At 44.1% G+C, this 15601-nt stretch overlaps 2 protein-coding genes across 2 annotated transcripts in view; one reads left to right on the top strand and one right to left on the bottom strand.

The window, feature by feature from the left end:
- Nucleotides 1–15601, bottom strand: part of Cacna2d3 (calcium voltage-gated channel auxiliary subunit alpha2delta 3) — an 870922-nt gene that overhangs the window by 142863 nt on the left and 712458 nt on the right. The window lies entirely within an intron of this gene.
- Lrtm1 (leucine rich repeat transmembrane protein 1) lies at nt 537–9978 on the top strand. The gene is made up of 3 exons (XM_076868275.1): nt 537–589; nt 3125–3721; nt 9545–9978. The coding sequence occupies exons 1-3, from the start codon at nt 583–585 to the stop codon at nt 9976–9978; spliced, it is 1038 nt and encodes a 345-aa protein (XP_076724390.1). The 5' UTR covers nt 537–582.

The raw sequence follows: 15601 nt of genomic DNA, 5'->3' as shown, positions 1-15601 counted from the left end.
TTTGTCCTCATATTACACACTCTGCTGGCTCTGTTGCCAGACCCCCAGATCGAGCGTTTCCCCCCACCGCCAACCCGATGAGGTGGACACAGCATGGTTAATAAGTCAACAGAATTCAGAAGCCACGACCGGATTAAGGAGGCCGTTTTTATTTTGGTGCCCTGGACTCCAAGCAGATTAAATAATCAAAAAGGCCGAGCCATGGGGTCATGTTTGAATGCTACAGCTGTTCACCGGGATTTGACAAACATTCTTTACGCGCGGCTCTCGGTCTGAATGGGAAAGGCAGGGATGATCTCGGGGAGGTCGACACTTTAAGAAAGAAGAAGGGGACACAATCAAAAGATCCTTTTATGGAAACCGATCCCAGCCAGATGGAGACAAGGGGACAGGCTGCTTAAAGAAGTGGTCTTGTGAAAGCGACAACTGTTCTCAGCATCGAAGAAAAAAGCCCAAGCAGGATTCAGAAGAAGCGAGTGAAAACTCCTCCGAGTCCTGCCATGCCCTCGGCTTGTGGATCTGCACATTAATAAGGGTGGGCTGCGTCATCGACAAGGACCCTGGCCCCGTGGAGGCGCAGCCATGAGAGGTGAGCCGTGATGGATGAGTCCTGTCTCCCCTGGGAGGAGTTTTCCAATGGAGGGAGGGAGGGAGTGGATCCCCTCAGAAGGGTGTCCAGTGAAATCTATTTTCAAGTCGTCTTCCTTAAAAGGTGGGACATATGTAAAAAATATCTCCGAAGGGGAAGATTTATGTTTTCACCACGTTGGGTGCAGAGGAAGGGACTGGAGACAAAATTATGCGGCCATGATGTGAGTGTGCGCTGGGCAGGCCACGGGTCATTTCACAGAAAACATGGCGCCGGCAGTTGGAGTTCATATATTATTCCCTTTGGGGGAGAGGGTGGGAGCCAAAGGAAGAATGAACCAACTGGCTCCAATCTCAGAAAGACAAGCCCTTCATTAACGGCTCAGCAGATTCCGTGGAAAACATATTCTCTTATTTAAGAATTGATTTCCTGCAGCTAAGTCATGTTTGAGCCCCTCAGTTCCAGGGAGGGGTTTCTCACGGGAAGATCTTTTGGCTTGGAAAGGAGTCATTTCGTTTACCTGCAAAATTGGTGAAAGGAGAACAAGGGTTTTGGGCTTTTATGTTTGGGAAAGGGGAAGAGAATGGTGACATCCCACCTCTCTTGAATTAAGTTAAACAGAGCAGCTTCTCCTTCCCAGGGCCTCCTTCTTATGGGCCTGCAGCACTGTTAGCTCCAGAGAGAGGATTCAGAAGAAGGGAGCAGGCTGCAGAGCCTGGGAAGGCCACATTGTATATTTCCTTAGTTAAGCCTTCAAACAAACAAACAACCTCCATCAAGAACTTTCAATAGGAGTAGATCACTCTTTTTTAAGTTTCGAATATCATCATGTGGCCTTGTGAATTCCTCTACCAATTTGACAAAATGCCCTTGACAGATGTTTGCCATATTTTGAAATTTGAGTCTCAAAAAAAAAAAAAAAAACCCAAAAAGTGTTATAGCAACTTTGTAGAAGGATCTAAGAGAATCTAAGAAGAATATAAACTGGCATCCTCTCTCCCCTTCAAAGGACCCTCTCCCACATTCCCATATAGCCAAGGAGGGCTGAGGCAAGGATGCTTTTTGCAGCATTGTTTGTAATGAAAGGGGAACAAAAAATATCGCAGCCGCTCAATTGCCCCTCAGTAAAGGGATGAGTAAATATTGAATTTGAAACGATCTCACCATGGAATTCTCGATAGCAGTTAAAAGGAATGGATTATCTCTCTAGGTATCCTAGTGGCTAGATTAGCATGGAGGAAGAGGACAGACTTCAGTATGAGTCAGACTGATGATTCCATTTATGTGAATATTTAGAAACCACAAGGCAAAATGAGTGTGGGTGCATGAAACAGTATTTGACAGGCACTGGAGTGGAGCAGATAAGAACCCTCACACTTTGCAGGCAGATTGTCTGGGTTCAAATCATGGCTCCATTACTTACTGTCTGTGTGATCCTGGGTAAGCGATTTGGTGTCTCTGTGACTCAGTTTCCTCACTTTTAAAATGATGAAATTAGTACAACCATACTTAAAGATGTTACAGGAGCGAATTGATGTATATAAAGCATATGGAATGATGGTTGGCCCCAGATATCTGCCATTGTTAAATATTAATATTAAATATTTATAATTATTAAATATTGTTTTTTAACATTCCTGGAGTTATATATCAGTAATGGTGGGGGAAGGATAAAGTAAGTATGAAAATCTAAATGACAGGCACAACTGTTACGGGAACATGGATGTTTATGATACTATAATTTTTTTTGGTGCAAGGAGTGGGGTGGGAACCAGGGTTTGAACCCACGGGTGCTTAACCACTGAGCCACATCCCCAACCCTATTTTATTTTATTTATAGACAGGATTTCATGAGTTGCGTAAGGCCTCACGACATTGTTGAGGCTGGCTTTGAACTCATGATCCTCCTGTCTCAGCCTCCTGAGCCGCTGGGATTACAGGCATGTATCATTGCGCCCGGCCTGATTATGATATTATTCTTAATGCTTCTCTGTATTTTGAAAATCTCCTGAATACAAAAAGAGCAGAGATGATCACTCAGGATTACACTTGCCATGACGAACGTCAGTCTGGAAGAATGCTTTAGACCTGCCCTGCCCAACACAGTAACTACTAGCCATGGGGCACAATTTAAAAATTAATTAAAATGAAATAAAAATGATATTCAGTTCCTTGGATGCAGTGGCCTGTCACTCTTCTCCACATCTGGCCCCACATGATGCAGCTGTGTCCTACAAAAGGCATGTGTAACCAAAAGATTCTTTTTCACCTTTCTGTCTTTCCACCATTTGGGTACTGAAGCACTTGGAAAGTATCTTTCTCAAGGCTGCTGACAATAATTAGCAAGGTGTGAAATAGGATGTACTCAGCCTGTCCCGACCCTACTCAAAAGGTGAGTGACACAGCCTGTCATCTAGGTTGCAGGAGGTGTTATCTGGCTCAGAATCACATTACCTGTGAATCCAAAAAGGGACATACATGCAGATCTCTCTCCTTACACTAGCCCAGAGCCCACTTTCTTTCTGTTTGTCCTAGGTGAGCTGCTACTGCTTTTGAGTGTGATTTTCCCACCCCAGGGCGTGTGCGGCTGCCCAGAGAAGTGCTTCTGTCACTCATCTTCAAACTCTGTAGACTGTAGTCACCGGGGTCTGGCTGAAATCCCTCCTGATCTGCCTCCTCAGACTCTAACGCTGCTCTTGCAAGATAACCAGCTCCGCCAGCTTCCTGCTCACGCGTTTAGGTCAGTTCCTCGGCTCATGACCTTAAACTTGTCCAACAATTCTCTCTCACATCTGGCCCCTGAAGTTTTCCATGGACTTCGGCACTTGCGCATTTTAAACCTAACTCACAACTCCCTGCTTTCCCTGGAAAGCAGACTTTTCCATTCCCTCCCGCAGCTGAGGGAGCTCGATGTGTCATTCAACAACATCAGCCACCTTCCCACTTCGCTGGCGGAGCCTTGGGAGAACCTAACCTTGTTCGCAGTGCGACAGAACCAGCTCCACTATCTCGATCGCAGGCTCCTAGAATCCATGCCCAGACTGAGGCTGTTATTTCTCAAGGACAACCTCTGGAAATGCAATTGCCACTTGCTGGGTCTTAAACTCTGGCTGGAGAAATTTATCTATGCAGGTCAGTAATGTCTGTTTGGAAAGCCCCATCTGTGTGTCACCAGCCTGGGATGAACCTCATCTGTTCTCTGCATTAGCAGATACATTGAGGAGGGGGCAAGGCACAGTTTTAAGCTTTTTTTTTTTTTTTTTTTTCACATTGATGTCATTTCATGGTTTGGCAAAAAGGTAGTTGAGTCATTAGAGGGTATTTAAATTCAGGTTATTTATATTCATCTGCAAATATAGTGCACAGAGACAACGTTCCACTTCTCTGATTAATATAACATGAAGTTACCTCTCTGGCAGGTATGCCCATAGGAAGGAGGGACTTGAACTGCCACCTGAGTGACTGCTTCACCCCAAAGTGGCACTAAACTCTTATCTTCAAGTATGATCCAATTGGAGACAGGGTTATCACTCTTTGGGATATTTTCCCCTCTTTGTTTGCTTCTCCCCATTTGACAGGTGAAAATATTCCCTAAAAGAATCTCTTTCTGCTTTAGCAAATACAACTGTTATTGAACTTGGGTGCAATATGACCTCTTTCTAAAGTTATTCATTATTTCTTTAACCAGATGTCAAAAAGCAAAGCAAGAGATCCCAGAATATTAAAGATGGAGGGGGGGGCTATGGAAATGACCCAAGGGTTAGCAAACCACAGCCCTAAGGCCAGATTCAGTCCCTCTTCTCTTTGTGTAAATGCAGTTTTGTCAGCCACCATCCATGTCTATTCATCACGTACTGAGCAGCTGTTTTGCACTCTAAGGGCAAGTTTAAGTGGTCATGACAGACTGTTTGGTAAAGCTGATATTTATTATCTGGCTCTTAATAGAAGTTTGGCAAATCCCTGGTACCGATGGGAAACAGAGGCCCAGAGAGGTTCCGTGATTTGCCCAAGATCACAGAGCAGAAGCACAGAGGAAAACAGAAAGCTTGACTTTGGTTCTTGACCCTACATTCTTTTTTTTTTTTTTTTTGAGAGAGAGAGAGAGAGAGAAATTATTAATATTTATTTTTTAGTTTTCGGCAGACACAACATCTTTGTTTGTATGTGGTGCTGAGGATCGAACCCGGGCTGCACGCATGCCAGGCGAGCGTGCTACCGCTTGAGCCACATCCCCAGCCCATTGACCCTACATTCTTCTCTGTACCCCAATAGTGCGTCTCTGAACATCATTCATTGATTCCCACACTTCAATGCTTTTTATGTCCCAGGCACTGTTCTGGGCTCTGAGAAAAGGGCCGTGAACAAGAATATCTAGAGTAGTATCTAGAGTATCTAGAGTATCTAGAGTAGTATGAATGAATGTTAATTAAGACCATGAGTAACGATGCATGCTCAGGCGGCAGTGCTAAGACGACAATGAGGCAGGGGGAGCACAGGGAGCGTGAGGGGAGGGGGCCCCCTTTTAGACTGAACGGGCAGGGAAGACCTTTCCAAGGAGGTGACGTGGGTGAGAAGAATCAGAACAAGGAGGAATGAGCCAGGAGATGACTAGGCGAAGGACATCAAGTTTGGTGACAAGGAGAACCAGAGAGTAGCTAGAACAGAGGCAGGCTGTGACAGAGAAGAGGCAACGCATGTCCTCAGAGACCATGTCATGCAGGACTGTGCAGACCTCGGGCCTGGGATTTTATTTTAGGTCAGATGGAAAGCCCTTGCATTTTATTCAGGGGAACAATATGATCTGATTACAACTTAAAAGGTTACTCTGGTGAGTCTTGGAAGAGCAATCCAAAAGCTGCAGAAGAAGAGCCAGAGAGATATAAAAAAGAAGATGAATCCTGTTTGCCAGGGAGAGGATGATAGTGGCCCCTAACAGAGTGGTAAGAAGGCAAGGCTTTGGGAGACACCTGGAAAATTAAACTGCTAGCAATGGCTAATGAGGTTGAGTGATAGATGAAGAAAAGAGTCTAATGATGGGAAATTCTATTTCATTTTGTCATGTAGGGGTAGCCAAAGAAATGGTGATGCCTTTAGCAAATTGGGAGTCCGGGAAGTGAGGAAGGGGGAGGCATAGAGTCAAGAGTTTGTTTTGGGGCATGTTGGAGACACCCATTCCAAATCCAAGGGGAGCTCAAGATTTGAGCCCTTGCTCAAGAAAATATAAATCCTACAGACATGAATTAGAGAATCAATAGCATCTGGATTGCACAGACAAAGGCAACTTAGAAAGCAGCTTGAGTTCAAATATACAATACCGAATTAAGAAGCGTCTCAACAGTAAAATAGCAAATCACATCTCACTCACCAGCCAACATTCCAGTTAACTGACAACAGGAGCTAGAGCATGTGCCAACCTCCTTCTGATAGGAGGCTTCAAATACAACTAATTACAGCTGGGGGTAAGGAGCTTGAGCTATTGTATTCTGGATTAAATCGTAGGCATATACCAGACCATCACACAAGAGAGTTTTCATCAAAGACGAATATTTCTTGATTAGACTATAGAGTTCCCAGGCCCAAGATGTTAGAAGCAATGTGGGATGGAATGAAGTTCTCCTTACTCAACCACAAAACTTGCTGGTGGTCTTTGGGAAAATGAATATTGTTCCCTAGTGCTCAGTGTCACCAGATGAAAAGTGATAGTAGCAAGGCCCATGATGGTCCTCAGAAGCAGTGAGGCAGTTCGCCCTCCCTCGTGACAGAGCACAGGATTGCAGATATCAGCCTTGCATCAGAGGAAGGGAAAATCAACTGGGGGCACCGGAAATCTGGATGTCCCCAAATAACTAGAAACAAATCATATTGATACTAAATATGAAAGTCATATAATGAATGCATTGAATAAAGACAAAATAAAGGAAAAGATATTAATCAATATCCTTATAAACCAAAGCAATTCCAGAGGAATTAATTGATTTAACAGACATCCCCAGACTGTAGTCATTTATGCAAGAAAATGTCTGTTGCTCACTCATTTTAGGGTTCAAGAGAACTGGGAACTTGGTCTGCCTTCCATGCCTTGTTCAGGGATATAAGCCCCTCTTAGGTTGTGATGTGGCCAACTTCACCACACAATCTCCAACACCACCACCCTAAGGGACGAAACCCACGTTAGACCACGCTGGAGATGTCATCTCCTGGAAAGGGCATTCATGGGTTCCATTGGGCAGTTCTCAGTCACCTGGCCCCAAAATCACCCCAAAGAGTGCAAAAATTGAGTCTTCCTACGGGCCTAAGGGCAAAAGAGGTATGTTGGTGAATACCTAACCATATCTCCTCCACAGAAACGTGCACATAGATTCTACACTGACTATTCCTCTTTATTTACGAGTAAGCAAACCATCTTGGTGCTCATCACTGACTTTATTAAACACTGACTCTGGACTAGGTATGGTGCTAAATGCTTGACATGGTTTATCCAACTGAACCCACAGAGCAGTCGTGGGAAGCGAATTTCATCATTCGCCCCGTCTCTCACTTTTCAGAAGCACAGGTGGAGGCACGACATGGTCAAAGACCTTTTGGGGTTGTATAACTAAGTCATGTGCAGATTCGAGATCTGAAACCAAATTTTTTCCAAGACAGAGGTTAAGAGCCACTAGTGGTCGGGTGGGGGACAGCGTGCTCATGGCAAGCTGGAGCTTCTTGCCTTGTCGACTTATATAAACCTAGAAGCGGGTGAGCTCCTCGTGCTGTAGTCAGTTGTCTCTGACGTCATGGCCTCCGAGATAGGGGTGGCAGGGTGCGAGGGGGATCCTGGCTGGGGATATAGCTGCACAGGAGGCCATGTAGCTGTTGGGAGTCACGGCCCCTTCCACAGCCCCAGGCTCTAGTCTATGTATTCCCTTGCCTCCGTGTCCCAAGATGTGGATCCCATTCTAACACTGAACATCGAGAAGGCTGAAGCTGGGGAAAACCAGTTGTGGAGTCATTAAATAAATTACCTTGGTCTAGGTCTAAGTTCACTGATGGAATTGCTCTTGGCAGGAGACCTTTGTCCCCTGGTGGAAGTATCGGTGCTCTTTGGCCAGGTTAAATGTACTTAGTACTTCTCAGAGCCTTGCTCTTCATTTCTCTCTCTCTCTCTCTCTCTCTGGCCTTCTTCCTTGCAACAATCTCCCAGGGAGAGACTCTAATGGCCAGGTGCACAGAAATGCCATGATCTCTATGGCAAGACTTCAATGACAGTGCAGCTGGATGACACCTTGGGCCGCTACCCCGTACCTCTGGCCTCCCGAGAACCAACAGCTTGGAAAAAGAAGAAATTCCTCTTTTTACCTTTTTAGCTTTAGAGTCTCAACTCTTGCCTCAAGGGATCACAGAAGAAGCCTGGTGGCGGGGGTGGGTGGCAGGGGAGGCTAGAGACATCCTGGCGGTAGGTGATTCAGGTTTAAGCAATGGCAGCAGCAGAAAGGGCATAGGCTGAATTTTGCCATTGCCACCCACCCTGGTGTGCCTGGGCCACGTGACAACTCTTGCACTGTGGAGTGGTCCTATGTACTTACAGGGCCACTTAGGGCTTGCATTAAAAGGCTTAGGTAGGATGGATAGGAAAGCCTTCCCAAACTCTGAAGGGCTGTGTGATGGCAGGTGCTAATAAGTTGAAGTAATGACCTCCATGTGTGTAGGTCTGCTATAATTTCACAATCCACCAACCATCTGTGCGAAGAATCTTCCATCTAATTTGGCTAAGAGAGTCCTCCCGGGAGAGGTGTTTATAGCAGGCTGGGTAAACTGAGTCACAGATCACAGGAGAGTTTTGCCCCGTCCAAGGGCTTTATGAGGATTCTCCTGCCCACTGCCCTGGCCTCAGGATTCTCCAGAGAGGAAGAAGTAGAGCAGGACAGTGAGAGGGGTGGGGGAAACTTGAGAACGATGGGCAAGGACTGAGTTTAGATGTTGATTTGTCAGCTCAGGACCTGCATGAGTTTGCTTAAGAATTTCCTCTCTTAGCAGAGCGTAAGGACCCATCTGTTCTTTGTAAACTAACAAGTCGGATACAAATCTGATGCTTTTACGGTAGAGAATTTCGTCAAAAAAGTTCTTTTTCAGTAAATCAGTGATCAACCTCGTCCAGAAGGAAGTGTGTGAACCCAGCAATCTCTCTAGAGAATTCCTGAGCAATGGAACCCCACAAATGTCAGAAGTCTACACACCCGAGGAAATCAACTGCCTCGTGGGGAATGGAAAGTGCACTTAATAACCCTTTGGAAAATCCGGTACTCAAAGTAGTAAACTGTTTCGAGGCCTGAGGAGACAGGTTAATTATGCTTAATCCCACGAACGAAACCAATCGTATTGGCAAATTCCGAGATACACAAACCACTGAAAGGACCTTGCCACCACTGCCCTTGGCATCACTGAGGAGAGTTGGGAGACACCTGGCATCTCAGTGATCAACACACAGCCTCAAAACAATGCACATTTGTTCTGTGGTTGTTTTTTGGTTTTTTTTTTTTAGGTTTACAATAGGAATCTGGCACAAAGGATTTCTTGTGTGGCAGGGCTCGGGCTCGTTAGGGGATTGGCCGCAGGAATGCCGAGGGCTATGGCACCCTTGGTGTCGGGCCCCCGGAGTCCTTTCTTGTCAGCTTTGGAATTGTCTTTCCCCGTCAGCATTTATATGATGTAAAGGTGACTTGGCTTCTGATGAATTCTGGGTCATAAGTAATTGCCAGTTTAGTGTGTGGCATTTTTAGTATTTAGCTAATTTAGAAATCCTAAAATCATAAAGTATGATTGTTAAAATCTTTGACTCCAGGAAAAAAAAAAGTTTATAAAGATACTTTATAAATTCCATCTGCCTACCTTTTTTTTTTTTTTTTTTAAGGTAAAGATTTTGGACCACAGTTGTATCTGGGTTCTGTTATCATTCTCTGCTTTTGTTTTTTAAAGGGGGAGTAATGGATGGTGTCATCTGCGGGTCACCTGATATGTGGAAGGGGAAGGACCTCCTTAGGATTCCTCACGAGCTGTACCAGCCCTGTCCTCTTCCTGTTCCACATCTGGCACCCTCACAGGGTCAGCAGCATGGCACTGCCCACGGGGAGGTCCCCAAGCCTCCTGGGAACCGGATCTCTGGGGAGCGAGACCCTGTGACGTGTGAGGTCAAACCCAAGCCAAGGCCCACCAACCTGCGCCACGCCTTGGCCACCGTTGTCATCACGGGGGTTGTATGTGGAATCGTGTGTCTCATGATGTTGGCGGCCGCCATCTATGGCTGCACCTATGCGGCTATTACAGCCCAGGGCCATCGGGGCCCCTTGGTTCAAACCAGTGACTCTGGGAAGATGGGAGGAAAAGAGGTATTTGACCACTCACTGGCCTGAGAGCTTTCATCTGAAAGAGGATTGATCGCTGTAGACCAGGTGTCCGAGTGAGCCTATGTGTTCACTGTTACGGTCTGATTTTGCTTTTTCCAACAGAAACAGTAAGATGTGTTTGTAAAAAAAAAAAAAAAAAAAAAAAAAAAAAATATATATATATATATATATATATATATATATATATATATTTATTCCTGGGAAGAAATTTAGGTTGGAAATTTTTAAAATAGAGATGTTACTTGTACTCTGTGTCTGCAAAGTTATGACGGTGATTCTAGGCATTGGAAGACCATGCACACAGAAAGGGAAGATACCATCTCTTTCAGGTGCCCTTCCCTGGATTAAGTTGCTTTTGCAGAACAAAAAAAAAAAAAAAAAGTTCCAACATGTGAGCCAGTCAGCATTCCTAGGAGCTTTAGGGTCCACTGGAGAACTGCCCAAGTCTGAGTGCTTGGGACGAGGCTGGTGATCCTACCCGAGGGGCACTGAATGCCTCTATAATTCAAGTTCATGCTAGATCGGTGGATACTTTTAGATGTTGTGTATGTTATACATTTAATGGGAGCGTCTGTTGGTTGGGAATTTCGTAGCTTGCCACAAGAGTCAGATTATATTTAATTTTCTAAATCAGAAAACCATTTGGGGCTTTGTAGGGCGATGCAGAGGAAGAGGAGGGTTCCACATCTGGGTAATGCGACTCAGGCCCAGTGTCTGGGGAAGTTTCTTTTCTTTTCCTTTCTTTTTTTTTTTTTTTTTGGATGCAAAGGTAAAGAACACATAAGCAAATTCAGGGCAGAGATTACCAGAAGGCCCTATCCACCAGGAGACTAGAAGCTTCCATTTATAACTCTCACAGCAGGAATGAATTTAGGTTGGTCGGAAAGCGAGGGTAATGACTTTTGTGTATCTGCATCTGCCTGCGTGGTGCACAGAGGGCACAGGCTTGCACAACCACACGCAACCACACCCGTGCATAGACAGGACGTGAATGCATCTCTTCCCCCCCCTAATGAAATGCAGCCCCGTCAGGGTGGAAGCCAGCAGCTCTTGATCACCACCCAGATCGTCTCTCAACACTCTGGGAGAGGAAGTCAGAAGGAAGTCTTGAAGAGAGTGGGAATTTCCAAGAGGCTCCAGATAAGCGGGGGCAGCCATCCTGAACATTATTTAGGCCGTGGCTTCAAAAATAAAATAAAATAAAATAAAATCAGGTATAAGGCTGGCTTAGCTCACAGACGTGGTCCTGAAGAACTGCATGCAACGTGAATTTTTGTAAATTGAATCATCATTTTAATGCAGTAGGGGACCTCGCTATTTAAAGGAACCTTTCATGGAATCTTTCTGTAATGGAAATAATTGGCTCCAGATTTATGCCTTTTGTATATTTGCATTTTCTCCATGCTAGGTTTTCTTAAAGTGAAATGTACCTGTTCTCTCTCAGCTCCTACTTAGAGTCGCTTTTTAGGAGTAAGTTTATTTTACACAGGAAAAGAGTGCAGAGGAGTTAGGGACACGTTAAAGGCAGAAAACGGCATATATATATATATATGGCAAGCAGTCCCTGCAGAGGCCATGACAGACATTGATAATCAATCCCAGCACTCCTCCCAGCTGAGCCCCAATGAGCCACAGATGGTTTCTTAAGACAGCACTGTAGGCAACCAGAACTAATCAATTGGAATTGGTTCAAAGGATAAAGCACATTTGCCATTCAGAATACTGGCTCTACATTCACTCCTTAAGGCCATGTAAAAATTAGTTTGGATCCTAAGTTCACAGTCCATTCCTTAGCTGGAATGTGATGGAAGGTTTGCATATGAGCAGGATGGACAGACAGATATAGCCCCAGTCTTGCTGGACAGTGCCAAGAAGACAGGGAAACAGATGGATGAACCTACTGTATCATATGTGCAGGGGTCACGGGATGAATCTGTAATCAACTCAGAGGCAATCTACAACTGCCCCTGGTGTGCTCTATCTAGTATGAGCCCTGCTTACCCTCAAGCTAAAGATGGGCCATCTTTTGAAGCAGCGATTTTGCTGGTAGAAAACTTTTAAACTGGGAAGGTAAGGGTTTTTATATTTTTTTCTTTATCTGACTATTAAGATAAACCTGGTGAGACCCTGTCTCAAAATAAAAAATAAAAAGGGCTGGGGATGTGGCTCAATGATTAAGTGCCCCTGGGTTCAATCTCACCAGCAGGGAAGACCTGCTGTCTGGGCTCTATCCCAGGTTGTGGCATCTCCTCTCCACTTTGCCATATGCCAGCCATTCCAGTGGGCAAGACTGAGCACCCTGCTGTAAGGATACAGCAACTTCTTTCCAGGTAAAGAAAAAAAGAAAAACAACAACAAAAACACTGTCTTTTCATTGTCCTGGACTGTGAATTCTTAGCCAATCTGAGAAAGGAAGTTTAGAAGACCTTTTTATTCCTCATTCCAATTCTTACCAATGTTGTAAGAGCTAATGCTGCTTATCAGGCATGGTGTAAAGTGGTTCTTGTCAACATTCTACATGGAATCCTGACACCCACCCTATGAGATACTCGAATAGACACCACATAAGCTGGAAATACTGAGGCCAATAATGTGTGCTTCTTCTAACTGTGGTGACTGAAGACTGGAAGCATACTGTGCCCTGCCCAAGGTTTGGTGACACTGCAAGCCAGCCCTATCCCCTCCCTCACAGAGAACTTCTGCAGAAAACCCTAAACATAGCTAGCATCCTCACATGTCAACACCCCTATTCTATTCAATTTCTAAGTACAGATGTTAACTCAGACAAGCTGACTTCCGGCTTTACAGATAGTCTTTAAGAAAAAAAAAAAAAAAAGGATGTACATTCTGATTTCTATCTTTTGCCTACCATTACCACAAACAGCAGTTGGCAAGGAAAATAATTACTTACCCTGAAATGTCAACAGCTTCTCAGCACAGAAAAAAATATAAATCAAATTGTTTAGATTAACAAATGCAGAGTTATCATTTGTTAATATGAGAAATGAAATGTTTTAACTGTAAAAATCATTGCAGATGAAAGACCCAATTTGCAGGGTATTCTGCAAGAACCACAAATTATCTTTCACAACCACTGCAGCTCATGAGGGGTAATTTGCAAACGCCTCATAGATTATTTTCAGCTGTTTATTGCTGCTGTCCTATTCATAGATTCCCCTATAAAAATGTCTGTCCATCATAGGGCCATGCTGAAGGTACATTGAGGACAAAATTCATAATTCTTGTTGGTTATTTCTGAGAAAGCCACATAAAATATTATTTTTCATCATATTTAGTAGAACAGCATGACTATAGACAGGTTATTTTTTGCTTTGCCAGAGATCAAAAATTCATAAACAGATATTATAGCTGTCGGCAGTGATGCATAGAGGGAAAGGGTGGGGGAGGCAAGCTGCCAGAGAGACTCTGGAGCAAAAGATCTAATATCAAATCCGTATCTGAAAAGCTTTTATAATGAAGGCCAATTGCCCTGACCCTGCAGGAAGAATCTCGTGCTTCTGTTCATAAAATGCCAGTGGGTGACTGAAGGTCTTATTTTTCCTTACAAAAAAAAAAAAAAAAAAAATGTCAGACCAAAAAATGATTCATACGTGGGTTTGTTCCTGAAGCTTGATGAAACCTCAAACCTCATTGCTTAAATCAACCAAGTACCCATGAAAAACAGACACCTTTGTCTTAGACCTTAAATATCCAAAGAAGTAGCTAAATCAATTTCCAAAATAATCTGTCTGCAGCACACATTCATATAATTATACAACAGCTGCTAGAAACCTATAACTTTCTATTGTAGGTCAGGAAATTACTGTTTCCAGTTTGGTAAAACCCATCCTCCGTGTGTTCGCTGCTAAATGTTATTGACTGAAGTCTACCAGAAACTCATACTCCAAACCCACCTGGCATTGCTGGTCTGTTTTTCCTTTTGATGGAAATGCTTTATTTATTTATTTTTTTTTAATGTGCAAATTGCCATGAGGCCTCAAAGAAACCCTTGTCCCATTCAGAGAAGATAACCTATCCATAACCTATCACCCTCTTCTGGCATCTTTGACTGGACTGGGCACACCTACTTTCACTCTAATGATATTGAATATACATTTAGATGGATAAGATGTCTAGCCCTCAAAACTCAAATCAAGAAGACCCAAGGGGGTGGGGGGAAATCAAAGGATTTAGAAGCAAAGAAAAGCACTGAAGAACATTGAGTCCAGGCCTGGAAAATTTCAAAATAGCAGCCACCAGACTCTCTCTCTCTCCATTACAGGCATTGCTAATAGATCATGGCAAACTTATCTGCTGAGCCTCCATAAGGCCGCAGAATCCTTTAAAATCTGTTTTCCAGGTACCCACGACCGGTCAGTTGGGGTTGACATGAGAGATTAAACCTATTTGCTACCCTGACATAGTCCAGTGCCCTTATTTTACAGATAGGAAATAGAAGCAGGAAAAAGGAAAGGAACTTTTCAAAAGTCACACACATAAATTAACTGTATGCCTGATAAACTCAGTTGCATGGGGTTAGCATGAATGATACAACCTGCCTTAGCCAGCTTTTCTGCTGCTACAACAAAAAAAAAATGCAACTAGAAAAATTGTAAAGGAGGAAAAGTTTATTTGAGGGCTCATGGTCTCAGAGGTCTCAGTCCACAGACAGCCAGCTCCATTCTTCAGGGCTCGAGGTGAGGCAGAACATCATGGCGGAGAGTGTGGTGGAGGGGAGAGGCTCACATGGTGATCAGAAAGCAGAGAGAGACAGAGAGACTCCACTCTTTATATAAAAAAATATATATATATCCCAAAGCCACGCCCCCAAAGATCCATCTCCTCCAGCCACACCCCACCTGCCTCCAGTTACCACTCAGTTCATCCCACTGGCATTTAATTCACTCACTGGGTTCAGGATCTCATAACCCAATCATTTCTCCTCTTTACCCTCCTGCATTGCTTCACACATGAGCTTCTGGGGGACATTTCACATCCAAATCCTAACACAACCTGATGCCCACAATCCTTCATTCATTCCGTGGAGAACTGCAATATCTAGACTATGACATTATTATTCTAATTATTAGGAAAATGACAATTACAGCATAACCTTCAACCTTTATCGAGCACCCAATTTTGTGCCAGGTGTTTTCTGCATAATAATTGATTTTCTGTTGGCCTGATGTTGGCCAAGACTTGTGGGTATTTTACTGCCATGTTACGGGAGAAAGGACATGGTCAGAAAGCTCGGGTCATTTACCTAAAGTCACACCACCAGTAAATGGTAGAGTAGGAATTTGGATTCCGGTCTTCCCAGGTTCAAAACCTGGACACTTTTCAGGATGTCTGAAGAACTCAGGGTGAGGATCCTTTCCTGGCACTGCCAACGCTTACCACAAAACATGGCAGAGAAAAGGAATCTGGCCACCAACCAGTATGTCACTGCCATTAACTCAGGTTCCACCATTAATAGGAGGACAGCCGAAGGGGTCAAGGCAAAATGGAAAACTAGGCCTTTCACCGCCTGTGACTTGGATGGGCTGGAAGAGACACTCTTAGAAGGGAAGGGAAGAGACCCAAACTCTCTTGTGTTATTTGAGAAAATGATAAAATTAGACTTCAGATG

The sequence above is a fragment of the Callospermophilus lateralis genome, chromosome 1, assembly GCF_048772815.1.
Source record: "Callospermophilus lateralis isolate mCalLat2 chromosome 1, mCalLat2.hap1, whole genome shotgun sequence".
NCBI classification, from domain to species: Eukaryota; Metazoa; Chordata; class Mammalia; order Rodentia; family Sciuridae; genus Callospermophilus; species Callospermophilus lateralis.
This window is presented reverse-complemented; position numbering and strand designations above follow the sequence as displayed.